Raw genomic sequence first — 25,325 nt, forward strand, 5'->3', positions numbered from 1 at the left:
ACTGTTGGTGTAGGCTGCCATGCCGAAGCCCAATCCTATTTTTATCTAACGAGCCTAGGTAAGTATAGGTATACCAGAGAAAGACAACGCCGTGCCATGCCCCGGATCAAGGACACCAGAACCACCAGGCAAAGTCTGCTTCACCACCGACCCTCTCGGGCGCTTCTTGGCCCAATGGCAACGAGGCTCAACGGCCTTTTGTCGGTGCCATGACGGTGCATGGTCAACCTTAGCATGACGTGCAGCTTGCACGTGTTAACAATTCCCAGCCAGATTCGGTCCGTTTGACTGCGGGCATGCTCCCCAGATCAGCAACTCCGGCCGCAGACTGCAGTGCAATGGCCCGGCACTACTAACCGAGGTGCGCCGTGCCAAGTGCCCTTCTCCACAGACGGGGTTTGTTGTGGTCGCGGGGCCCCGGATTGTGGCGCCCACGGGAGTGATCTGGTGTAACGGTGAAAAGACGTTGACGATCTTGGGGAATTTCGCCCTGGAAGACGCACTGAAACGCGACATCGCAAGGCTTTCGCGAGCCAGGTGGTGGCCTACCTCGGCAGCATAGTTTTTTTTTGAAGGGCCGAGCAAGACGCCGACAAATGTCACCTCCAAAAATGAAGGCTTGGTAGGTCGCCGTGGTCGTCGCCATGAAGCAAAAATCTACCTATTTAGGTCCCGGACCCTCGCTGCCATGATGCTCCAAAACACCACCAGCCAGCCTCATCGCCTCCGAAGAGCCCATTCAGTAACGACTAGCCAAAATGAAGCTGTCATCGACCTTTTCCGTCCTCACGGTGGCCACTCTGGTTCACGGCCATGGTTACCTGACCATCCCGTCCAGTCGGACACGTCTTGGCTCCGAGGTAAGAGCTGCAAGCTGCGAGTTCTCTGGAACCTCAGTACTGACACATGGGCCCAACAGGCTGGCCTTGACTCCTGCCCCGAGTGCTCCATTCTCGAGCCTGTCTCGGCCTGGCCCGATCTTGACGTTGCTCCTGTTGGCCGCAGTGGACCCTGTGGTTACAACGCCCGCGTGAGCATCGACTACAACCAGCCTCGCGCTGGGCTGTGGGGCAACTCTCCCGTCGCCCGCTACTCTCCTGGCCAGACCATCGACGTCCAGTGGTGCGTCGACAACAATGGTGACCACGGTGGCATGTTCGCCTACCGTATCTGCCAGGATCACGCGCTCGTCAAGAAGTTCCTCACACCTGGCTATCTCCCCACCGACGAGGAGAAGCAGGCCGCCGAGGACTGTTTCGAGAGGGGCACCCTTCCCTGCACCGACGTCTCGGGCCAGAACTGCGGCTTCAGCCCTGACTGCTCCCCCGGTCAGCCGTGTTGGCGCAACGACTGGTTCACCTGCAATGCTTTCAATGCCGGTGACCGTCGCGCCTGCCAGGGCGTTGACGATGCTCCCCGCGGGTCTTGCTACACCTCGATTGCTGGAGGTTTCCCCGTCACCAAGAAGATCAAGCTTCCCAACATCAACGTCGGTCACACCCTCCTGAGCTTCAAGTGGAACTCGTTCCAGACCGGTCAGATCTACCTGTCCTGCGCAGATATTGCCATCGGCGAGGGCAGCGGCACCGTCGACCCGCCTGCTTCGACCACCTTCTCGACTGTCGTCACCCCCGGTGCCTCGTGTGCTGCCGCCCCGTCGGTGCCTGTCGTCTTCAACGAGAAGGCCACCACTGCCTATGGCCAGAACATCAAGGTTGTTGGCTCCATCGCCGCGCTCGGCAGTTGGAACCCGGCCAACGCTGTGCCCCTCTCTGCTGCCGGTTACACCAACTCCAACCCCCTCTGGTCTACCACCCTCAACCTGGCTCCTGGCACTTCCTTCACCTACAAGTTCATCAGGGTGGACAGCAACGGCGCTGTAACCTGGGAGAGCGATCCCAACAGGTCCTACACCGTTCCTGCTGCCTGCCAGGGCCAGAGCGTGGCTGTCGATTCCACCTGGCGCTAAATTGTGATTGATGGTTGAATAAAAGTCGGGCGGCATCGGGCGTTCGGATTGCATGGGGGAATAAAAGGGGTCACGAAGGAGGTCACATTACATCGGGCATTGCATCTTCTATCTGTCTTCAACACTTTATACTGTACATATTTGTTCTCTTCTCTTCATGTTCATCATTTTTATGCAAGGTTCGCGATGGAGATAGGGAATCATGGAGTGGCAACCCGACGTTACATTTCGATCTCCGCCATGTGCACATGCTCTGATGTTGATCGCATCCCCGTCTCCATTTCATCACCCCAAGGCTGAATATGGATCCAGACCGTCGGAAGGAAGCTCTCAAAATGGGAGGGCGGCCCATTGCTTTCCGACCCTGCGTGTTCCCGGTGGCGATTGGCGAACAGCATCCAGGCGTGGTCTCGTCGAGCTTCTATGGCACTGATAAACCCGGAAACCGTCCCGGGAAAATCCACCCGTCCATCACCCCGACCTCTCGGGCCGGACAAGAGTGCAGGAAACGGCGTTGCCAAGACTCGCCAAGCACACGAAACCCCTGAAGGGCGGCTCATCGACTTCCGCATCGTGAATATGGCAATCAGCTATGTGCTGGAACTAAACAAAGATAAATACCATCATGGCCTTTTGCTTTTGGTTCGGCCTCTGGAAGGGGCAAGCTGCTTCATCACAGTCTTCCAGTCACCATCATGGTCCTCGCCAAGTCCTTCGTCCTCAGCTTACTGGCCCTTACCGCTGCCGCCGCCCCCAGCGGCCCAGGTGGAAAGGGTCCTCACAAGGGCAAGACCCCCAAGGGTTTTGTCACCGTGCAAGACGGAAAGTTCAAGCTCGACGGCAAGGACTTTTACTTTGCCGGTAGCAATGCGTACTACTTCCCCTTTAGTGGCGTATGTCATCACCATCCATTCCAGTCACGATCAATTAATATATGCTAACAACAATCAGGACCAATCCGATGTCGAAAAGGGGTTGACCGCCGCCAAGAAGGCAGGTCTCACCGTCTTCCGCACCTGGGGATTCAACGACAAGAACAGCACATATATCCCGGGTGGTCTTCCACAGTATGGTGGTGAAGGCGCTGGTCCTTCCGAGGTGGTCTTCCAGTGGTTCCACCCCAACGGCACCTCCACCATCAACGTGGCCGGCTTCGACAAGGTTGTCAAGGCCGCTGACAAGGTCGGAACCAAGCTGTTGGTTGCCCTGACAAACAACTGGGCGGATTACGGAGGCATGGACGTCTACACCGTCAACCTGGGTGGAAAGTATCACGATGACGTATGTACCTTACTCAGAGCTGCCCTTCTTCTCACATGGTGGTGGGATAACTGACAGTGAACAGTTCTACACAGTTCCCAAGATCAAGAACGCCTACAAGCGCTACGTCAGGGAGATGGTCCTTCGCTACAAGGACTCCCCCACCATCTTTGGCTGGGAGCTCGCCAACGAGCCTCGTTGCGGTGCTGACGGCACTCGCAACCTTCCTCGTAGCCCGAACTGCAACCCGGCCGTCATGGGCGCTTGGGTCAAGGAGATGAGCGCCTACATCAAGTCGCTCGATCCCCACCATCTCGTCACTTGGGGCGGAGAGGGTGAATTCAACCTGCCCCAGGGTTCTGATGACTGGGCCTACGCTGGCGGGAACGGCGGTGACTTTGACCACGAGATTGCCATCGACACAATTGACTTTGGTGTGTTCCATTCGTACCCGGACTGGTGGTCAAAGACTGTGGAATGGACACAGCAGTGGATCCGGGACCACGCCGCGGCTGGTCGCAAGGCCAAGAAGCCTGTTGTCCACGAGGAGTACGGCTGGATGACGCCCGAGGCCAGACTCGAGTACCTCGGAAAGACACACAACTCTACCCGTCTGGAGGTAATTGGCAGCTGGCAAAAGATCGAGGTGGAGGAGAAGCTGGCGGGAACCATGTACTGGCAGTTTGGGTACGGTGGTTACTCATATGGGCGCAACCACAATGACGGCTTCACCATTTACTTGGAGGACCCCGAGGCCAAGGAGCTGGTGTATGGTCATGCCAAGGCTATGAACAAGCTCAACAAGAAGAAGGGTGGCAGATAGAGAGGGAGCAGCACCCCCAACATCTTGATATCGGTTAGCATCCCACATGCATGTATAATAGAAGGTTGTCAGGGAAAATCAAAAGCTTGATTGCGCACTTGATTGACTTGGGGTGATTGTGTGGAGATAAGCATCAGTGCCGACTTGGCAATGTAGGGAGTATAAGGGCCAAGGCGGAAAAAGCCGGTGTCGTGAAGCTTCGCCCACTCCTGTTGAGATCTTCTTCAGCCGTGGGATGCAGGGAGGATCTGAACGGGACCGCGAGACGCTGATCGTGGGTCTTGTGCATCAGTTGCCGCTTTAAGAATGGCCGGGTCTTGTGATGGTTTTTCCATGTTATGAGTGTCCACCTTCGAAAGAGAGGTAGGTAGTGACGGAAAACGAATATCTGAAAGTTGTACGACTACATACGAAACCAGATCACCTTTCCACATGATGCCCACGTCAATTTGTCTATCTTTTTATCACAGGCCAGGTCTCAACCCAGGACACGAATACAGAGGGTTGCTTGCATTTTATTCTGGTTTCTACACATCTTTTGAGGCCGCCCCCTTTTGATTCACCTAGACTAGGTAGGTAGGTACAGCTAATGGCTTTCTTCACTTGCATGAAAGTTGAGCTGAGCCTACTCTGTAACGGGTTGTACAATTATTAGGATCATTATCTGTTGGGCCAGAGCTGACGGAAAATCCAAGCATTCGAACGCATGATCCGATTACTTCGGGAAGGATGGATGACAGACTGACCTACATTGGGAGTTTGTGGAAGGTTCCAAAGAATGCGAAAGGCACAGTTGTCTCTCGCAACCGGACATCGGACAACTATCCGACGTTAGGTGGGTGAAATCATGGTGCCTAGTTCCAAATAACATCAATATAAAATGTTGATAGCTTCAGCTCAGAGAACCTGAACCTGACACAAAAAGATCTGAGTTTGTTACCACTGGATCCCCCTTAACGTTTGCCGGCTGCACATGGCCGATTCGGCTACACAAGCTAGCCACGAGCCAAGTGTTGATCCTGCTTAAAGCGGCGAGGGGCCGCGTGGGTGGTGCACCCATTTCAATCTGACCGACGGGACACAGACTCGGAAGAGTCGGATTTGTTTGCTCATACTCGCCTATAAAGATGTGAGAGCCCGTTGCCTCTGTGTTGAGTGGTTGTTCTCAGCCCGGTTGACCATTCATCCCCTGCGGATATCCACATCGCGTACAATGAAGCTCTCGGCGCCAATTCTATTCTTCTCTTTCTTTGCTGCTGCCTCGGTTGCCCAATACACCGGGCCATGTTCAGTTAACGACTGCGGTGCGAGTCACAGAGTGTGCGCTCGAGGATGGCTCTGTGTCCCCTACCCAAGCTTTGACCCTGCAAAGAGACAAGGTTGTACGTGCAGTACCGCCTGAAGTGGGTTCGACCATCAGTTACCTATTAAATGGACCTGTACTGATTTTCTTCCAGACCGAACATCAAACAAGCTACAGCACGGAATTCTGTAGCAAATGGGATGATGGCCGTTTTTCCTAGGCTGTCTTGCTGGACCAAGCTCAGACTCAACTCTGATTTTGCAAAGGTCCAAGAATTGTTCGGAGTTACGGGTTGCGCGGGATTGCACATGGGTTCGCTTCATTGGAACAAAGTCTCGAAGAAGAATAAATACACTTCTGCTTGCCTACCGATGTTTTTTTCGTTTATCGCACTGTTGGTCATATTCGCTCGGTTTCAATAGTGGTACTATGGAACGACATTATCTTGTCCCACCTGCCAATCATGGCCTGCTGTGCGTGTTTTTGGAACCGCAGAGCCTCGTTGTATCACGCCGAGGTGTAAGATGAGGTAGGATCGGCACCACCTGTAGATGATATCATCACATGCACCTTGCCACGCCGTCGAACCCTTTTTTTTTTAAATAAAAAAAAAGGGGAAAAACAACCTTGCCTACCTACCTTGTAAGCTTTGGACTGTGCTATTTGTCTAATCTCGTCCCAGCTTTCGAAGCTAAGCTTTCCCAAGGCAAAAACTCCACGACGAATTTGACATGAAATGCAAGCAGCATGGGCTCTGACGGGGAGAAGCCAGCATCTCCAACTCTATCCGACACCGGCAATTATGTATCAGAAGCCATCCCCACCCTCGACCGCCACGAAGAAAAGCGGCTTCTCTTGAAGCTAGATGCCGTTTTCATTCCAATCATCATGCTGGTCTATCTTTCTTGCTTCCTTGACCGCACCAATATCGGCAATGTCAAAGTGGCGGGGATGCCGGAGGATATCGGCGCATCTGATGTCGAGTTTTCGACCGCAGTGTCCATCTTTTACGCAACATATGTCGCATTCGAATCACCCTGGGCTATCCTACTCAAGAAACTCACTCCGAGAGTTGTGTTGACAGGCCTCTGCGTGGTCTGGAGCTTGACTACTATTTTCTCTGGTTTCATCACAAATATCGGGGGGCTGTATGCTGCAAGGTTAATACTAGGAGCATGTGAAGGCGGCCTCTTCCCCGGCTTAAATCTGTACCTGACCATGGTCTACAAACGAGAAGAACAAGCTCGCAGGGTCTCGTATTTGTTTGTTTGTGCGGCATTGTCGGGTGCGTTTGGGGGTTTGTTGGCATACGTGATCCTGAAAATGGACGGCATAGGTGGATATGCTGGTTGGAGATGGGTTTACATCATAGAAGGCATCTTCAGCATCCTCATAGGCTTGTTGATTTGGTTTGGCTTGCCAAACGATCCCACCAACGCCTACTTCTTGAACGAGAGAGAAAGGGAAATGATGCAGATACGAGCAAAGCAGAGGGCACAGTATATGGGCAGTGAGGAGTTCAGTTGGGAAGAGATCAGAATAGCTTTGAAGGATTTCAAATTGTGGATCAGGTAAAGCCCCTTTTCTATCCCTTACCAACCCTATTCATGTCCTGAACACAGTTCTAACTTGGCGAAAGCGGAGCCATTCAATTCTGCCAGGACATACTTTTGTACGGTTTTAGCACGTTTCTCCCTTCCATCATCACCAGTATGGGCCATAGCAGCATCGAAGCTCAATACCTCACTATCCCCGTTTACATTCTCGGAGGAGCGTGCTTTTTGACCCTGGCATTTGTTTCCGACCATCTGTGCATCCGAGGCCCGTTCATTGCCTTTGCCAACGTCTTTGGCATCGTCGGTTACATTCTCATCATCTGCCCGACAAGTAACGCCGTCAAATTCTTTGGCACGTTTCTGTGCGCAATTGCAGTGTACAGTGGTCCTGGACTCAATCTCACGTGGCTCAATGTAAACGTCGCACCCCATTATCGCCGGGCAGCTTCGATTGGATTCCAACAGACCATCGGCAACACAGCTGGCATCGTGGCAGGCCAAATTTACCGGACTTCACCGTATCTCTTGGGCAACATCTTTTCGGTCAGCGCTCTGGGCCTGGCTCAACTACTAATCCTCATTCATTGGTTGTACATTAGACGTTGCAACTTGCTCAAGGAGCAGATTGCCAGTGGCAAAGTGCAAGACAAGAGAAGGGTAAAGACTGGTGACTGGGAGTTGGACTTTAAATATCATCTCTAGGCATAAGGCGCCCAAATCGTGTCCCTCGAAAGCTTTTGGCAGAAATCTCGGCTATTGCCACACTGGAGAATGATCAAGTGATCGAATACGCCGCAAATCCGGCCCGTTTGATTCTTCTCGATTTAGCCTGTCCAGCCTTCATGTTGTAATCCCTACCAGGATTGCTCCGATGCATACAGGCACTCATCAGAACATCCCAAATTCAGAAGAAACAGGCCAACCTTGCAAGAAATCCTACATTTGAATTCCTCACATGCCTAGAACTCTTAATGAGAGCCACAATGAAATACATACGCCCTTTGTTAATAATTCTGGCAGCTGCAATACCTCTTACTTTTGCCCAGCCGTCTCCCAACATCCTTGACTGGCTAGACCTCTCATCCACCCCCTCCACACCATCAACATGCCGTACTGTACTCTCTGGCCAGGCGCTTTTCTTTCCTAATTTCAGGGCCTATCTTGAAGGACAAAACTCCTCAACTGGATACACATCATGCCGGGCACGGCTTCCCTTTGAGTACATGCCGCACGGGTTTGCATTCTCAGTGTTCCACACATTCGTCTCTGGACACCTTACACTAGAAAAGGGCACAGTGCTGAAGGAGATCGGGGTAGAAGTTGCGTATCTTGACGAGCAAGTCAGGAAGATGCAGACTGATGGAAGGGTGATTAAGAATGTGTATGGACAGAGAGCAAGCGGGTACAATGGTACATTTGCGCTTTCTGTGCATCTGAAGCCTATGGAGAAGGATGATGGGGAGTTGGGGGTGGCGAGCTGTCCGGGTGCATATTCTCAGCCTGTGATTGAGGTAGATTTGTGGGCCAAGCTAGCAGTAGATGATGGTTACTTGGGAGAAGGGAGTGAGGCCACCTACAAACAGTCATGGGTGGAGGGTCCAATGGTGGAGTTTGACGTTCTTTGGTCATCCTGTTAGCGAAAGGTGGTTGGATGGCCTGCCATGCCAGTTACTATGTTTGCCCGCCGTCTGAAGTAAAACGTGTAGCGCTGTGGATTTAGACCTTCTCAAACAGAGAATGGTCTCATAGTTATCCCATAGGGCCTTTGGCCTAGGTATCTTTTGAGCCTGTTGGCTGCCTTTGAAAGGGCTTGGGCTAATGTGTTGCTTTTTTGACTTTCAGGTTCTTTCTAGTGTCATTTACCTAGCCCGTTTGGTATGGATATGAGTGGCTTAAAGAATTGGCCGCCGTGATGATAGGTAGATCATTGGTTGGATAGAGTGATACCAGAAAGTCAGCCGTGAGAACTGTCGCACCGAGCGTTTGAGACTGTGTAATTCCCGAGCTGCAGACTTTGGCGCTGGCTGTGCTGCAGTGTCTCAACTTGGCCCAGCAGCCTTCTCGAGCTTGGATGCCTCACGGTGATTGGTGTGTCGGATTGCGCCACTATTTTGACATTTCTTCTCTCAGGGGCCACACAAAGGCAGTCAATTGCCGTGGGGGTGCCAAGTCGTGCTGGAAAAGCCGTGAGCTCGAACCAGTCAGTGACAATGCACGTCTAGAAATAAAATGTCCCACGGTAATTGCAGGAGAAATGCGTCCTTGAGCGCCCATTTCAGGAGGTGGAGGTGGCGGTGGAGGGCTATTGAAGAATGAGTCCCCATCCTTTTCAGATATTGTGGTCTTGGATTTTCCCTCTGGACAAAATCAGTGATGCTACCCTTTTCAAAGCTCTCCTCAATGTTACTGCCGAGTCATCTAAACATCAGAATCACCACGAACTAAAAGTCAGCTCTCCCAAAAAGGGACAACGATGGGCCGAATATCACAACTAGCTATTTTATGGCTTCTTCACCTATGCCCGGGGCTTGCACAAGATGCTTCAAATACCAGACATGTTCGTTATGATCCTCCTCCATTGATAACCTCAGGGGCAATCGCCAAGCCTTCAGGGGTAAGTGGGTCGGCGTTTGTGTTGCCTTTCAACTAACAACCATCGACACAGTCCACGACACAGTCAGGATATGAAGATACACGATCTTTAAACGTAGAAAAAACACCTCTATCTACCTCGGTAGCAGCGGCAAATCCCTCCGAATCGCTATCAAGCAGCAGCCCAACTCTCAGCACCGGGGCCCAAGCTGGTATCATAACAGGCTCTGCCCTTCTCTTCTTCCTCCTGCTCAGTCTCGCCGTGTATCTTTTCTGCCTCAGGAACAGAAAAAAACAGTCGCCACTCGGTATTAATGCCCATTCTGGGTTAACCACACGCCCCAGCAATCAACACCTCATCAGCAGCCCAACAAGCCAAGCCACGCTCCAAACACCCAAACGCGCCCGAACACCGCTTTCCTTCCCCTTTTCTAACTCCAAAAGAACCGGCCAAGAACAACAGGGAATACCTCTGAGCCCCAGTGCTCTTGACGTTGTGCGAGAGAGGCTAGAGATGGAGTCATTGGGGTTCGGCTACCAGCAAGACAGACGGGACAACAGGCGAGAGGCCAAGAGCGTGGTGGAAAGCTTGGACTGGGACTGGAAGCGGGTGTATGTGTATCCATTTGCCTCGTCGGCATCATCTCGAGGGTCCGTTTACTCTACATCGGAGGATGCGCCAGGGCTAGAACAAGGAAAGATTGGACCAGGGCTGGGATCTTATTGGGAGGTCAGCAGTCGTGGCAGCAATGGGGGTACTGGCACACCTGGGGGGAGTCGAAGATAGGGGTCTGGCAGCGAATAATGATGCAAGGGAAAGACCTGGGGAACTACATGGTCGAGTGATGATGAGGATCGAAGCGGTAATGATAATGATAACCAAGACGGAGGCTGATAAAATACGCAGAGGCCACATCTAGTAGCATAAAAAGCAAAGACGTTTCGTTACATGGACTTTAGGTATCTGTATTAACATGTAAACTAACGCCTGGAGGATATGCTACCACTCTAACCGACCACTCTATTTTCTGCTCCTCAATGTTCTCTGGACTTTGGCTGGCGGCCCAGCATCCTCACCCTCGCTGTCATCCTCCTCCTCCTCATCAACGTCATCGTGGTCAACCTCGTCTTCGTCAAGAGACTCGATGGCCGCCAGATCCTCCTCGTCTTCGTCCTCGTCCTCTTCCTCATCATCGTCCTCATCAGAATCCGGCAGAGCACTGTGATTGATGGGGAAGTCGTCCTCGTCATCAGCAGGCCCCGCTCTCGGACCACCGTTTGTGAGCGCCTTGGTGCTTTCCTGGCCCTCTACGTAGACCACTTGGGCCTCATCTTGATCCTCGTCCTCTGACTCGCTCAGCTCATCCTTTCCTTCGAGACGATCGCGGTTGCCGCCGGCCAGCTTGGCAGATTTCCTAAACTTCAGCTGAGCGTCCAGCATCTCCAACTTGCCTCGAAGCGCCAAGAGCGCTGGCAGACCCCTCGCGCGCTCCTCCAAAACACGACTGAGCTCGGCTAACCGGGCAGTCAAATCTGGCTGTGTGACAAGGGCGCCACCGTGGGCAATCATGGTGAACTTCATCCAGCTCATCAGGTTCATGGCACGGCCGGGGCGACGGTGCATGCGGGAGGCAAGCCTGGAAAGGAGTTCGAGAGCAAGGGCCGAGTCCATGCGATTGATTGTGTTCTCTACAATTTTGAGGTCGCTAGTCTGGAGGCACAACTCGAGGAGCTGCGCATCGTTGGTTCGGAGGGCTTGGTTGATAACGGTGCCGAGCGAGGCGGCGTTGATGAGGCCGGCTTGCCTCTGGTGCAAATCGGAGCGCGAAGAAGGGCCAGCAGTGTCAGCAGCAAGAGAGGCTACTACATCGACCGTCGAGTTGCCGCGCACAATATCGCCAAAAGCAGCCGGAGCAGCAGGCTCAGCATCATCCACATCGCCGCCCATGCCCATGTCCATGTCGACATCTCCTTGTGTTGTCTCCTCGGCCACTTGCTCGATCTGCTGCTGATCCTTCACATCCTCGTCGTCACTTGGGAGCTCGATGGGTTCGTCAGGCTGCTTGGACAAGCCGGTGGACACGGCGGCTCTGGTTTCGTCGATTTTGGCCTTGGAGCGTGCCTTTGCGCTGGCCCTGACGACTGGAGCCGCGATGGTCGCGACTTTTCTCTTGGTTGACATGGCTTGCGATCTGGAGTACTTGGGTGACTGAAAGACAGCCAATGGGAGCTCGATACAGCTTAATATACCAGTGGAGGGCTTTTGGTTCAATGGAAGGGCCCAGACGAGTGGCCTCAAAGGTTGGATTATTTGCTTTGGTGGTTTGCTGTGATTGAAGCCGCAGGCAAAAAATCCAAACTGTAACCAAAACTTTTTTGCGGATCTCCGCTTGGCACGCCCAGCATTGAATGTGGGGTTCTGGTGCAGCTTAGATGGTCCGTGTGTACTTGGCAGATTGGTGAGCTTCACTCAGCCACACGCATTTCAGAGATGTAGCTGTGGCTGGTGCAACCGAAGGGCACGGTGTCAGTTGGGCACCGAGTTCTGCCAGTCTACTTTACGAGGGCGTCACTGCTGCCTGGTGGGCAAACAAAAGAGAGCAACGGATATTCTACTGTGTACCTATGATCAAGCTCATCAACGCGACGAAGGGTTTGGAGTCACTCAATTGAAAGAGAGTTGGGCGAGCGTGGCGGCACGGACGATAGAATGCCCAACCCAAATCCCGAATTCATCTTTTCGACATTCCATCAAAGGATGCATCAAAACCTCACCAGCAACACACAAACCATCAGATCATGCCTGGAACGCGTCCAGTCATTTATTTCACCTTCAGAAATTATGTTGGTGACCTGTTTTGCTGGGTCACTGCATTCGCGTCATTATCGCGTATCCCTGTTCACTTAGCGCCATTTGCGACCCAGCACCGCAGCTGTTTCAGCCTGTCGCCTCTGGTCGCAGTTGCCATCTTCTTTTTGCCATCGCCAGGATGGTAGGTACGAGGAATCAAGATTCCATCCATCGAGAGCTGTTGAGATAACGAGATATTGCCGTGGTGTTGGTCCATCCTGGTGACGGAGCCGAAAAGGTCGGATTGGCAGTTGCTGGGCCTATAGTCTGGTGTATGTGTAGGTATCCCCCCTTTCCACTCCTTTGTGTATGTTGCCCGTCGCATCCGGCGTGTCTCGTTCGGTTCTGCTACGTATTGTTATCGCATTTTGCCCTCCTTGGGCATAACTGTATGGATATTCTACCAGAACGTGATGAATAGGGATAATAATGTTTGCATTTGCTGCTGAAGTATTGATGTTGGCATTGCGGTGGCCTCGTCGAGGGGTTGGTGGCAGGAGAAAATTCAAGAGCTGGGTTCGCACAGAAGACACTTTGTGCCCCCGGTCTCGTGTGCGCACGGCCCACTATAGCTCGGATGTGGCCAATCAGAAACAGGCGAGCCGCATCGATAAGACCAATCAAGCCAGTCAGAGGCGGATCCCCTCCCTTCGTGCTGAGCTAGGCAGCTGTGATAAATAGCCCCGAGCTGCCGACCGGGACTGACATGTGTTTTCACCCAGAAATTTCGAAAAAAAAAGGTCGCGGTACAAAACCACGCCGAACCCCCCCCCAAACTGACCAACCAGCGCCCGCCAAAGCATCCCCAGCCACCGACCATCAAAAGGCCACCCTCCCCGGCTCGAGTTTTTCCACCTCCGAGCAACGCTCTCTGGCAAGGCTAGCAACCCCAAGCCTATAATTCTCAGCCTTTACCCCGGCCGACTTTTTTCGCCAGACTGTGAGTGGTTGCCAATTTTCTCCTTCGCTTTTTATCTTTTGGGGTTCGCGATCCAACGCGTGTGCACGTCCCCATCCACCTTGCCCACTCCCCGCCGCGCGCCCAATCGTGTGTCTTCCACCATCCACGTCGTCGTCGACATCTCGCCGCCGCAATTTGGACAACCTATCAGCTCCAATACAATAAACCATCCCATTTATTTCATCAACGACTTGTCTCTCGACTTGTCCCCCGACGCGCCGCTTCGATACACTTTGACTCGGCCATGCGTTGCTAATTCAACGACTCCTTGACCTAGCCGATTTCATGTCGCGTCGTTCCTGAATCCAGAAATCCCCAAATCCCGAATGGCAGTTATGGCCACTCAGCAATCAGAAGGCGCGGTTGTTGGCGAAAAGCCTGTCGCCAGCTCGCTGGAGCTCGAGAAGGATGCGCGCAATGGAGGCGCCGAAGTGAATGGGTATGTGGCGGCATTGGCTCCTTCCTTCGGAGTCGCATCAAGGTTTGCATGTCAGACTGGAAGCTGACAGCTTTGCTTCTAGCCACACTTCCCCCGAAGCCCCAAACCACACCGAAAAGGACGAGACCGACTCCAAACAAAGCCACAACCAAGAAGCTTTCTCAACAAACAGTGCACTGAAAAGCGAGTCGGCCGATGCCAGTGACAAACCAATCCCAGACGTTCCCACAGATGCACAGGAGGCGCCCAAGGACGCCGAGCCCGTAAAGATGGACGTCGCGACTCCACCCGACACAGAAATGCCGGATGCACCACCAAGTCCGGCTGCCGAGGTGAAGCAAGCCGAGACACAAATCGAGCTTCCAGCCGAAGTCGCTCCCGACACACAAGCTGCGGCTCCATCGAAAGAAGACCAGCCAGCCAAGCCGCCCACGCCTGACGCCCTGATCACATCTGACGCAAAGAACGAGGCTCCGACCAAAGCCATGTCCACTTCGGTATCTCCCATGACCAAGACGGCCCCTACCCCCCCAGCTACCGATAAGGAGGAAGATGTGGTGATGGCAGATGCGCAGGTGACCGCCGAGAGCACTCAAGAGACGCCTGTTTTCGCAACTGTCCCGGACGTGAAGCCGAGCATCGAGAAGGATCCAGCTCCAGCGTCGCCCTCCAAGGCATCTCCTCTTCCAAGCGCGACGGCCGATACCAGCATGTCTGACCTGGCTGCGTCTGCCAAGGTGTCGCGTGAACGGGATATCGACAGTGAGGATGAACCAGTTGCCAAGCGCACCAAGGTTGACCATTCCATCGAGGCCAAGAACAATGTCAACCCCCAAGATCGCATGGATGTCGACCGCCAGTCAGCTCCCCGGGCCACACCTGCGCAGGCTGCGAACGGAAGACTCAAGTATCTCAATGACGATTCCCTCAACGACAATCCCATCACAGATTGGCAGAACCGGCAAATTCGTCAAGTTCTTGCAGGTGTCAAAAAAACCAAGGTGGGCGGCAACTTTCGGCAATCGGTTCAGCATCTGTGGCCCATGCTCTGGCCTGATTACTCGGCACGGATTGCCAATCCTATTGATATTTCGGCCATGGAGAGACGCTTGCGTGGGGACGGGCAGAGCTACAAGAATCTTGGCGAGTTCAAACGGGACTTGAATCTGTTGGTGGAAAACGCCGTCAGCTTCAACGGCGAAGCTCACGAAGTGACTGTGCAAGCCAAGGGCTGCCGTTCTGCTATTCTCGACCGTCTCTCCAAGGTCCCTGCCACTGAACCTGCCCGCCCCGACAAGAAGGACAGCATCAAGCATCACAATATCCGCCATGCCGAACCCCGCTCTGCCGTCCACCAGTCTTCCACCGCCACGCCCCGTCCCCCAAAACCGGCGGCCCCAGCCCCCAAGCCCGCTGTCGAGAACCCTGCTTTTGCCATCCCTCCCGGCAACAACGGTATGCCGCTCATTCGGCGCGACTCGACCAAGGTTGACAGCCGCGCCAAGCGCCCCGTCAAGCCACCTCAGCCAAGAGATGTCTTTACCGACAAGCGCAAGAAGAAGCTCCCCCCCGAGCTTCGGTTCTGCGATGAAGTTCTCACCGAGCTGAGGAAGACCAAGTATTACGATTGCAACGGCGCCTTCCTTCAACCCGTCGACGTCGTCGCTCTGCAAATCCCCACATATTACAAGGTGGTCAAGAAGCCCATGGACCTTTCCACCATGGCCAGCAAGCTGCATTCTGGCGAGTACGCTTCGGCCAAGGATGTTGAACGAGACTTTGACCTGATCGTTAAGAACGCCAAGGCCTTCAATGGAGACGACCATCCCGTCACCATTGCCGGCTACAAGCTGCAGAGTCTCTTTCGCGCCGAGATGAACCGAAAGGATGAGTGGCTCGCCCGCAACGCCCCTCCCGAGGTAATCAACACAGCCAGCCCACGGATCAAAGACGAGTCCGACGACGAGCCCTCGGACACGGAACCGGAGCCAGAGCAATCCGAGGAGATCACTAAGGCCCAAACCAAGATCACCAGCATCCAGAAGCGACTCGATGACGAGCAAAAGAAGCTGTCCGAGATGATCAACACTGGATCGGCAAGCGAAGAGGATGTTGACATTTCTCACTCCATCATCAGCACTTTGCAGAAGCAACTGATCCGAGAGAGGAACAACCTCAAGGAGCTGACTGCCGCCGTCAAACCGGCAAAGCCAAACAAGCCTGCCAAGTCCAAGAAGACGCACCAGCACCTTGGCGGCGTCACCAAGAAGGCCGTTGCCGCAGGAGGAGCGGGCGGGGGTGGCCATCATGCCGCGGGAGCTGTTAAGAAGGGCCCCAAGAGACCGCCCCCCAAGAAGAAGATCAGTGAGGCTGAGAAGGCTGTTATCACCGAGCATCTGAGCGAGCTGGACGGTGTGCCCTTGGAGCGGGCCATCGAGCTAATCAAGAGGGACACGGGACAGGGAGAGAATGAGTCGGGTGAATTGGAACTTGATATTGAGCAAGTCTCCGAGGAGGCCCTGGTCAGGCTCTACGAAATAATAATCAGGGCCCACCCGCACTTGAAGGTCGAGAGGGAGAAGAAGGTAGTGGACAAGACTTGGGGCCAGGCGGCGGACCATCACCACTCCAACAGCAATGCCAAGTCCAAGTCGGGCGCTGCGTCGGCGGCGTCCAAGTCCAAGAAGAACAAGCCCATGAGCAAGTCGGAGCAGGAGCGCCGCATTCAGCAGCTCAACGAATTGAGAGCACAAGCTAACCGCAACCAATCCGGCAGTCAGGAGCCAATGGAGTCGATTGAGGGAACAGGCAGGGCCTCAGCCGAGCCTCCCACGGCGGTCAATGCCGACAGTGAGGACGAAGTCGATTCCGAAGAGGACTAAAGAGCGCCGTCGCTTGTTCAGTGTGACACATGGCCAACCACTCTACCATCATATCCATCGCCATGTTACCTCTTCTTGGGTTTCTCCAGCATCCACATCATGCGTTGACGGACCTGGCCTTTTATTTTCATCTTGGTACTTGACTTGGCCACCCCGATCCCCGCCGAAGCGTGTGATCTTGGTTACCTAGCCTTCGGCCACACAGTCAACCAGCTCCTTGTCCTGCCATCCCTCATCAGCGCTACCCCGTTTGTGTTTGCCACTTAACCAACCGTTGTCGCCAAGGTCTCTTTAGCCTTTTGGCCTGTAGGAATATTTGTCTGTACCATATTATTAACTTCCACGGTCTTGGGTCGCCGGCAACGTCGCAGCACGTTGTGGTCATGCGCGATGGGTTCTCTTGCTCACGGATACCACCCAGAGCTTTGAGACGGCCAACATTGTGGCCATGATTCACCGTCGCACCACGGCGGGGAGTAGAGGAATGAGATGGCAAATGGCGGCGTGTTTCCTCCTGGCTCCTTTGGAGCAGTTGAAACCTTTTCGGAGCAACTTTGCTCATTCATCGGGCCCAGATGGGCGGGGAAATGTCTGAGTAGAGGTGGGGTTGTAAACCTTTGCAAGCTTTGCTGTCATTGGACGGAGATCGGTTTTTTCAGCATATCCATCACTGATATCTTACCGACGACCCGGCAGCCGCAGCTTGGGGCTTAGCAAGAAAAGCAAAGGGGAGTCATGGGCTTTTTTTCGGGAGCAATTTTGCGCTCTTCCTCAACAAAGCCTCACTGGGCCGTCTGCCTTTTCCAGCAAGACAGCGAAGTGGAGGAGTGATAGCGGAGCCAAGTCCTCGTACAGGCAAATTAAGAAAAATTGAAGGACTTGCTTCCTAGGAATCTTGTTCACCATGTCGCGTACATGTGTGCGACGCTTGTAGCGTTGAGCTTGTTGGTTGTCATGGCGTGTCGTGATGTGCCGTCCAGTATCGTGATTTGTTTGTTGTCTTTCTTTCCAGTGGACTGCCCTAACAGTACCAGGGTTCTCAGCCCCGCAGAGGAACTCTTTCGTAAAACGGCCGTTGGAGGAAATGTCCAGTGGCATTAGCCAGGGGGTGGCGGGCTTTGGCGGTTGGCGAGTCGCTCAAAATGGGTCTGCTCGTGGTGTCTTTTGTTGCAATGTCGCAAGCCCTCAATGTCCGTAGCATCTTCGCTGCGAGGACTGCGCCCTCTTGGTCATGCCCACCGTCAACATGTTGAGCAGGCCACGAAGTTCGCAGACAAGTGTTGATGGCAAGGCGGAAGCAAAGTGTGGGGGAACGACGGGGCGGAGAGCCACCGCTGTGGGTGGGTGGGCGACGGGAGCTGGCAAGCAGACCCTAAAATTCGGCATCGGCGGATAGGCAGCTTATTATCTGCTCACTCGAGGCAGGGGACAGAGGAGCCCTGGGTCTGGGTGGGGAAACAAGCAGGTCAGTATAATATTCAGGAAGCAGAGAACTGGATTTCTCCATACCTTGATTACTCCAAAGCTGTGATGCTGGATGCTGTTGGGAAACAAAATTGCCCACCGTCGGTTGGTGCATCAAATTGCTGTCCGTCGCAGATAGCGTAGATGGGTCCCGAGATGCCCTGAACAGGTAGGTAGTGAATACATGGTAAAGAGGGGGAAAGAAAGAAGGTCAATATTGATGGCATGATATATTCAGCAATCAATTCGTAGTGATCCCCTCTGGCAATTACCCTGGCAATGTTGGCCGAAAAGATAGGAGCTGGTCGGCTTCGTGGAGTGATGCTGAATGTCGGGTGATACCCTGACGTGTCTGGTGCTGGGCTTACGGTGGGCGGCATAGAAGCCTTCTCTTAAGAGGGGGTTGAATTTGTTAGTGCAAGTCCAGGAAATGGGACGAAACCTTAGGCAGCCTGCTCGGTTCTTGGCCCGATAAGACTCGCATTCCAACCACCAAAGACACCATTTCCGCATTTTCAACCTGGAACCAACGCGTTGCGCTCCCATGCCGTCTTTTAGCACTCCCGCGGCGTGGTAACCAGCAACAGATGGTTTCTTCACATGATGCTGATCTGTAACAGTTCAAGTCCGAGACAACGGGGCGGGTCATGGTCATTTCTTCTCTGCTCTACTACTCCTCAGCCCAGCACCTTATCCTCCCCCCTCAGCCTTCTTCTAGCCTCCATCAAGGCCTTCCCCAGTCTGTTCTCCCCCCACCACTCCCTATCCACCGGCCCCTCCACCATTTGCTTCTCAGTGAAGCCAATTCCCCAGATCCGGTCGTTGCTTGCTGCCTCGACCAACTCTCTAACGCCTGTCCCCAATAACACTCCTCGAAGTCTTTCGTTCTGCCCAAACTTGGCCAGGTTCCCTCTCACCACCACATCCTGCTTGATCTGATCCCATTCAGCATCGTTGAAGCCTTTTATTTGTCTTCCCAGTCTCTTTTGCGCCTTTGGGTCGGATGTCGCCAGGATCTTCTTTGCGATGGCGAGGTCCTCGAACTGCACCGCTTTGAGGTACATCATGAACTGTTCGGCGGTCTTGAACTCTAGTTTTTGGGCTCCATCGATGTCGCCTGAGGGTGGTTTGGTAGTTATAGAGTAGATTTCGTCGACGGAAATGCTAAAGTAGCAGCTGTACCACTGAGAGAACTCGCCGTAGGCAGCACCCGTCAAGTAGAAAAAGAGCGGTCTATTGGGGTTGTCGTTGGTGAGCTCAGCCATCTTGTCTGGATTTTTGGTGGTGGTGTGCTGTTGAGCCTCAAGCAACTATTGGTGTGTGAACTCCAAAAGTCTTGGGCTTGTCAACTTTTTTATGTTGAGAACTGCTCATATGAAATGCAGGTTGACAACGGTGGTGACTCTACGCCGATACTAGCACCCATGTTAGTGTTTGAAGACTACGACCAAAAGGGCCAACCGAAAGACCAAAATTGAGTGCGCATTGCGAGACACCCAGCCGTGGTGATTCCACACCGACAATAACGCTTGTTGGCAAGTATTAAAGCTGGAGATCAAAAAGTCCGGATGCTGTCGTGACAGTAGCGTGAGTAGCAACCCTAACCCGGGCGTTGATCATTCTGGAGACTCGTTGCCCCACGGCAGTCTGCCACGTGCCTGCTCTTTGCTACATTCTTCTCTGCGAAGATGATTTGGCAAAAAAGTCCCAAGATCTTGTGCAGGGGAAGAGCGTTACGGGGTTTGAGAGTCTCTTTCTGCAACCATTGAATATATTCCCAAGCTGGGTGCTATGTACGAAGCATCAGTCCTGGTTGACCGAGCCTCAACGAATCCTCCTGGGAACAGGGCCAACCACCACAACAAAGCAAACAGTCTCATGACCTGATATGACGCCCTCATCTACTCCGTACTTGCCCTCTCTTTGTCCAGTCTCAAGGCTCTCGTCCCAGCTGACGGACGCCCAGGCGCTAGGTGGGCGCTGCACCCCAGGGATTTCTTGTGGGGACGGCAGCCCCGCAATATTGCGTCACCGACAGGGGTGAAGGTGGGGTCCGATTGGACGACATCCCATCCAAACCACCAAACATTCCTCCTGTTTGCTTCCCTTGGGCTGGTGGATGATGATCCTCAAGTCCCTTGTTTTTCCCAATGCACCCCCCAATCTTCGGCATGATGCCGTGGCTTTTCTCCATTCTATTCGGCCCCTTTCAGTTTTCACTCAGGTCAAGCACCCCAGTGCCGCTTTGCCGCATGGATAGTAGAGTGCGTGCATAGTGCTGCCGCTGATGGATGATGAATACCACCACCCTCAGTGCCCGTGAACTTGCTTGCGGCGGTAAGCCCGTGACATCATCGGGGAAGAGTACGATCGTCAACCCTTTTGGGTCAGCCTGTCTCAAGTGATGGATATATTCATGAGGATCCGCGCCAGCGGCTCCAAAGACATTTTCGAGAAAGTAATTCTGTGTTCCACTTTTGGTGATCTCTCACCCACACAAAGAATCTGTGTTTTTCTTCTCCTGTGGTGAAAGAACAAGTGGCGAACTGACGACCAGAACGACGAGCTGAGCTGCCGAGATGCTCGGAAAGAAGTGAGTCTCGAGCTTCATCAATCCATCTCTCGATAGGCTACCTATACTGATAATCCTCCAAGGTCCATACGCGTCAATGGCGCCGACTGTGGTGTTGAGGCCCTGATCCTCGGGGCCATCACCTCGATCGGCGGCTTTCTTTTTGGCTATGATACCGGCCAGATCTCGGGCATGCTGCTGTTCCGAGACTTCAAAGATCGCTTCGGTCAGGTCGACACGCCGGAGGGCCGAGACTTTCAGCCCATCATTCAGTCCCTGCTCGTCTCGTTGATGAGTATCGGTACACTCTTGGGAGCCTTGAGCGCTTCTTAGTATGTTCTGTCGGTTGCAAAATCAAAAAGCACCAGTATGCCTAACTAATTCTCTATGCAGCACTGCCGACTGGTGGGGCCGTAGAAAGAGTCTCACGTTCGGTGTCGGTGTTTTCATCATCGGCAACATCATTCAAATCACCGCCATGAACCACTGGGTCCACATGATGATGGGCCGCTTCGTGGCCGGCTTGGGCGTCGGCAACCTCTCTGTCGGTGTTCCCATGTTCCAGTCCGAGTGCTCACCCCGAGAGATTCGTGGTGCTGTTGTCGCCTCGTACCAGCTCATGATCACGTTCGGTATCCTCATCGCCAACCTTGTCAACTATGGCGTCAGGGAGATTGAGGACCAGTCCGCTTCGTGGAGGATTGTCATTGGGCTGGGCATCGCCTTTTCCTTGCCCCTCGGTCTAGGTATCTTGTTGGTTCCCGAATCCCCAAGATGGCTTGCCGCCAGATCCAGGTGGGACGAAGCTCGTCTGTCACTGGCGCGTCTTCGTGGCATGAAGAACGACCCTCAACACCAGCTTATCGAGGACGATATGGTGGAGATGAAGGGAATTCTTGAAAAGGAGCGTGCTGTTGGCGTCGGGTCCTGGGCCGAGTGTTTTGTGCCAAAGCCCAATGGTGTGCCCAAACAGGTGTACCGTACGATTCTCGGCATCTCGCTCCATTTCCTTCAGCAGTGGACCGGCGTCAACTACTTCTTCTATTATGGCGCCACCATCTTCGAGTCGGCTGGCATTGAAGATCCAATCCAAACACAGCTCATTTTGGGCGCCGTCAATGTGGCCTGCACCTTTTATGGCCTATATGTCGTCGAAAAGTACGGTCGTCGGTGGCCTCTGCTCATCGGCGCCATTTGGCAGGCGGCGTGGCTCGCTGTGTTCGCCTCGATGGGCACTGCGTTGGATCCCGAGAACAACCGGACTTCAGGTATCCTCATGATCGTGTCGGCCGCCATGTTTATTGCCTCCTTCGCTGTCACGTGGGGGCCGATCTGCTGGGTCGTCATCGGTGAAACCTTCCCTCTGCGCACCCGTGCCAAGCAGGCCTCCTTGGCCACTGCTGGCAACTGGCTTGGAAATTGTGAGTACTTGGCCTCCTTACCCAAAGACACGATGCTGATATTGTTCTCAGTTATGATCTCCTTCCTCACGCCCCTTGCAACCGATGGCATTGGGTATGCCTACGGTTTTGTGTTTGTCGCCACCAACATCGCGGGCGCACTGCTGGTGTACTTCTTCCTCTACGAGTCGGTCAGTCTCAGTCTGGAGAACGTCGACACGATGTACAGCCAACCTGATCTGAAGCCCTGGACGTCCAAGAAGTGGATGCCCCCTGGATATGTCACACGCATGAACAGAGACGAAGACTTCTTCCACAACGACCGGGCTCAGCATGCCAGCGGAGTTGATGATTTGGATGACCGGACCACCGCTGTACCAAGCGGCAGGCCTAGCCGGGTGGTTGATGAAGAAAAGAAGGCCGATGGCGTCAATGGGCTGGGAGCCACAGAGTCGAGGGAAGAAAGGGTCAACCGGGCGGTGTGAAGGTTTTGAGGGGTGTGTAAAAGGATTGTTTTCTTTCTTGCGGCCGTATGCACAGTGGAGTTTGGGAGCGCTTGGAGTAACCCATGTTTTTGTTTCGGTTAATTCTTTGGCAGCATGAGCTTTGAACTATGAAGCATGATGATGATTCTGACCATTTGAGCACTTTTCCGTGTGAATTGTGAAGATTGACGGGTAACAGGCGGCCGGAGGAGGAATGGATGGGATGATTCCGTGACACAGGTTTGGACTGTTGGCATGACACAAGAATAATGCCAAGACATGATTCATTTCTGCTGAGAGCCGCCCTGCCGGAGAAGGGAGCCGCCTCTGAAGTTTCCAGGCTCCGCGGGGGTCATGGACGATTATTGGAGATGAGGGCCTCCGGGAAATTCTGAGTAGACTTTGGAAGAAAGCGTTGTTAACAAGGAATTCGAACATCTCGAACATCTATCAAGTAAACCTTTGAAGCCGCCCTGACACACCGCTGACGGCGAGCCAGTTCATCCCGCCAGGAAGGCACTTATTGATGGACATGCCGGCGAGCGCTTGGCTCGAGCCCACGACCGCCATAATGGAATGCGCTTGACGCGAACTCTTTTTTTCTTCCTCCTGGGAGAAATGGCGGCTTCCGTCCAAAAAAAGAAGCGGCAACATGTAGCAAGAGCCGAGTGACACCCGCCAATGCCTACGCATGTGCGATGCTGCACAGTGTTGACACGTGCTCCTGCCACTTCAACGCAATTCCACTCCACAGATGCCACAATAGGTATAAGAACGCCCTCGTCAGACCGTCCGGGACGAGCCAATCCCATGATACATCAGCTGCCTCGAACATGATACGCTCTTTTCTGTTAGTGGCCGCTGTGGCCTCGGCGACTTCGGCCCGTGTGATGGATAGTCTTGCAGCTGTCCCGAGGGGGTGGGAATCAGTCCGTCCAGCGTTGCCAGAAGAGACGGTATCTCTTCGCATTGCCCTCAAACAGCAGCGAGCTGAAGCCCTGGAACAAGCCGTCCTCGATATCTCGACTCCCGGACATCCCAAATACGGCAGACACCTAACCCGCGATGAGCTCAGGTCCTACACAACTCCCTCCCAGTCAGCCACTCTCGCCGTCACCCGTTGGCTCGAGGATCACAACATCCAGACTGCGGTTGCCGACAATGACTGGGTTACCTTCAGCACCACGGTCGAAAACGCCAGCCATCTTCTCAAGACGGATTTTGCCTGGTATCGGAACGTCGAGAACAACATCGAGCTCAAGCTGCGGACACTTGCCTACTCGGTGCCAGATGAGGTGGCACCACACATTGATCTGGTGCAGCCCACCACTCGGTTCGGCCAGCCTGTTGCCAAACGGTCCACCATCTTCGAGATGCACCATCTTGATGCCAATGCTGCCAATAAGATCAAGCTTGCCGCCGCCGGCCAAGCAAACTGCAACCTTACCATCACCCCGGATTGTCTCAAGTGGCTGTACGACATCAAGTACAAACCCACAGATTCGATTGAGAACACGATTGCATTTGCTTCGTTTTTGGAGCAGTACGCCCGCTATGACGACTTCCAGACGTTTCAGAGCAGGTATATTCCAGAAGCGCAGGGGCAGAACTTCACTGTCGAGCTGGTTAACGGCGGTTTGGATGATCAAAATAGCTGGCGTGACAGTGGTGAGTAGTACCATGGCCGTTTCTCAAAGTGCTTGCCGACTCACATACGTATCTTGCCCGCACAGGTGAAGCAAACCTCGATGTCCAGTACATCCACGCAGTCAGCCACCCTGCTCCCATACTCCAATACAGCACGGGCGGGCGCGGTCCCCTGATCCCCACCAAGACCCAGCCCAAGCCCCCGGGCACCAACGAGCCTTATCTCGAATGGCTCACCTACCTCCTCAACCAGACCGACGACAAGATACCCAAGGTCATCTCGGTCTCGTACGGCGAAGAGGAACAGTCGATTCCCCGTGACTACGCCGTCAAGGTCTGCAACATGTTCATGCAGCTCGGAGGACGTGGTGTCTCGGTCATCTTTGCGTCGGGGGACTCAGGTCCAGGCACGCATTGCATCCGTAGCACGGACAATGCGACCTTCTTTGAGCCAACCTTCCCGGCCGGCTGCCCCTATGTCACCTCGGTGGGGGCCACGTACCTCACCAACCCCGAGAAAGCCATCAGCTTCTCGTCTGGCGGCTTCAGCATGTATCACCCAAGACCGCAGTGGCAGAGGACGGCCGTGGAGCCGTACCTGCGAACGATTGGAGACACGTATGCGCCCTACTTTGACCCCCGCGGCAGGGCCATACCGGACATCTCAGCTCAGGGGTCCAACTTCAATGTCATTGACAAGGGATACAACTCGCTGCTGTCAGGCACGAGCGCTTCGGCGCCGGTGGTGGCCGGGATTGTGGGCCTGTTGAACGCGGCGAGATATACACTGGGGTTGCCGTCGCTGGGGTTCTTGAACCCGTGGTTGTACAACAATTCGGATGCTTTCACCGATGTGGTTGCCGGGGCTGGAGTCGGGTGCCGAAGGCGTAAGGAGCTGGGGTACGGCGGCGCGTCCTGGAATGCCACGGTGGGTTGGGATCCGGTGACGGGGTTGGGCACGCCCAAGTTTGGAAGACTGTTGCAGCTGGCGGCCCCGGGGGTTGCCAATGCCTAGAGCAAGAGGGGAAGGGCAGTGTTAGTGGGTAATTAATAGTTTAGTTGTAGAGTTAATGAGGGATTGAGTCGCTCACTTTGAAAGAGACGTGAGGGGCAATCTGGGT

The 25,325-nt window shown here is 53.9% G+C and overlaps 9 protein-coding genes across 9 annotated transcripts; 7 read left to right on the forward strand and 2 right to left on the reverse strand.

Moving 5' to 3' along the window:
• Positions 1-688: 688 nt before the first annotated feature.
• Positions 689-1,969, forward strand: PODANS_3_10650 (uncharacterized protein; the record flags this gene model as incomplete). Its single annotated transcript, XM_001903529.1, has 1 exon — positions 689-1,969. The coding sequence occupies one exon, from the start codon at positions 689-691 to the stop codon at positions 1,967-1,969; it is 1,281 nt and encodes a 426-aa protein (XP_001903564.1).
• Positions 1,970-2,664: 695 nt separating this feature from the next.
• Positions 2,665-4,052, forward strand: PODANS_3_10640 (uncharacterized protein; the record flags this gene model as incomplete). Its single annotated transcript, XM_001903530.1, has 3 exons — positions 2,665-2,862; positions 2,921-3,250; positions 3,315-4,052. The coding sequence occupies 3 exons, from the start codon at positions 2,665-2,667 to the stop codon at positions 4,050-4,052; spliced, it is 1,266 nt and encodes a 421-aa protein (XP_001903565.1).
• Positions 4,053-5,265: 1,213 nt separating this feature from the next.
• PODANS_3_10630 (uncharacterized protein) lies at positions 5,266-5,454 on the forward strand (the record flags this gene model as incomplete). Its single annotated transcript, XM_001903531.1, has 1 exon — positions 5,266-5,454. The coding sequence occupies one exon, from the start codon at positions 5,266-5,268 to the stop codon at positions 5,452-5,454; it is 189 nt and encodes a 62-aa protein (XP_001903566.1).
• Positions 5,455-6,102: 648 nt separating this feature from the next.
• PODANS_3_10620 (uncharacterized protein) lies at positions 6,103-7,613 on the forward strand (the record flags this gene model as incomplete). Its single annotated transcript, XM_001903532.1, has 2 exons — positions 6,103-6,926; positions 6,995-7,613. 2 exons carry the CDS (start codon positions 6,103-6,105, stop codon positions 7,611-7,613), a joined length of 1,443 nt encoding a protein of 480 aa, XP_001903567.1.
• A 2,911-nt stretch (positions 7,614-10,524) lies between these two features.
• PODANS_3_10610 (uncharacterized protein) lies at positions 10,525-11,685 on the reverse strand (the record flags this gene model as incomplete). The annotated part of the gene is made up of 1 exon (XM_001903533.1): positions 10,525-11,685. The coding sequence occupies one exon, from the start codon at positions 11,683-11,685 to the stop codon at positions 10,525-10,527; it is 1,161 nt and encodes a 386-aa protein (XP_001903568.1).
• Positions 11,686-13,750: 2,065 nt separating this feature from the next.
• PODANS_3_10600 (uncharacterized protein) lies at positions 13,751-16,636 on the forward strand (the record flags this gene model as incomplete). Its single annotated transcript, XM_001903534.1, has 1 exon — positions 13,751-16,636. The coding sequence occupies one exon, from the start codon at positions 13,751-13,753 to the stop codon at positions 16,634-16,636; it is 2,886 nt and encodes a 961-aa protein (XP_001903569.1).
• A 2,141-nt stretch (positions 16,637-18,777) lies between these two features.
• On the reverse strand, positions 18,778-19,365 carry PODANS_3_10590 (uncharacterized protein; the record flags this gene model as incomplete). The annotated part of the gene is made up of 1 exon (XM_001903535.1): positions 18,778-19,365. The coding sequence occupies one exon, from the start codon at positions 19,363-19,365 to the stop codon at positions 18,778-18,780; it is 588 nt and encodes a 195-aa protein (XP_001903570.1).
• A 1,364-nt stretch (positions 19,366-20,729) lies between these two features.
• PODANS_3_10580 (uncharacterized protein) lies at positions 20,730-22,557 on the forward strand (the record flags this gene model as incomplete). The annotated part of the gene is made up of 2 exons (XM_001903536.1): positions 20,730-21,004; positions 21,066-22,557. Coding segments are annotated over 2 exons (1,767 nt in total), but the record flags the coding sequence as incomplete, so codon positions are not given.
• A 698-nt stretch (positions 22,558-23,255) lies between these two features.
• Positions 23,256-25,219, forward strand: PODANS_3_10570 (uncharacterized protein; the record flags this gene model as incomplete). The annotated part of the gene is made up of 2 exons (XM_001903537.1): positions 23,256-24,225; positions 24,291-25,219. 2 exons carry the CDS (start codon positions 23,256-23,258, stop codon positions 25,217-25,219), a joined length of 1,899 nt encoding a protein of 632 aa, XP_001903572.1.
• Between the last annotated feature and the right edge of the window lie 106 nt (positions 25,220-25,325).

The sequence above is a fragment of the Podospora anserina genome, chromosome 3, assembly GCF_000226545.1.
Source record: "Podospora anserina S mat+ genomic DNA chromosome 3, supercontig 3".
NCBI lineage: Eukaryota > Fungi > Ascomycota > Sordariomycetes > Sordariales > Podosporaceae > Podospora > Podospora anserina.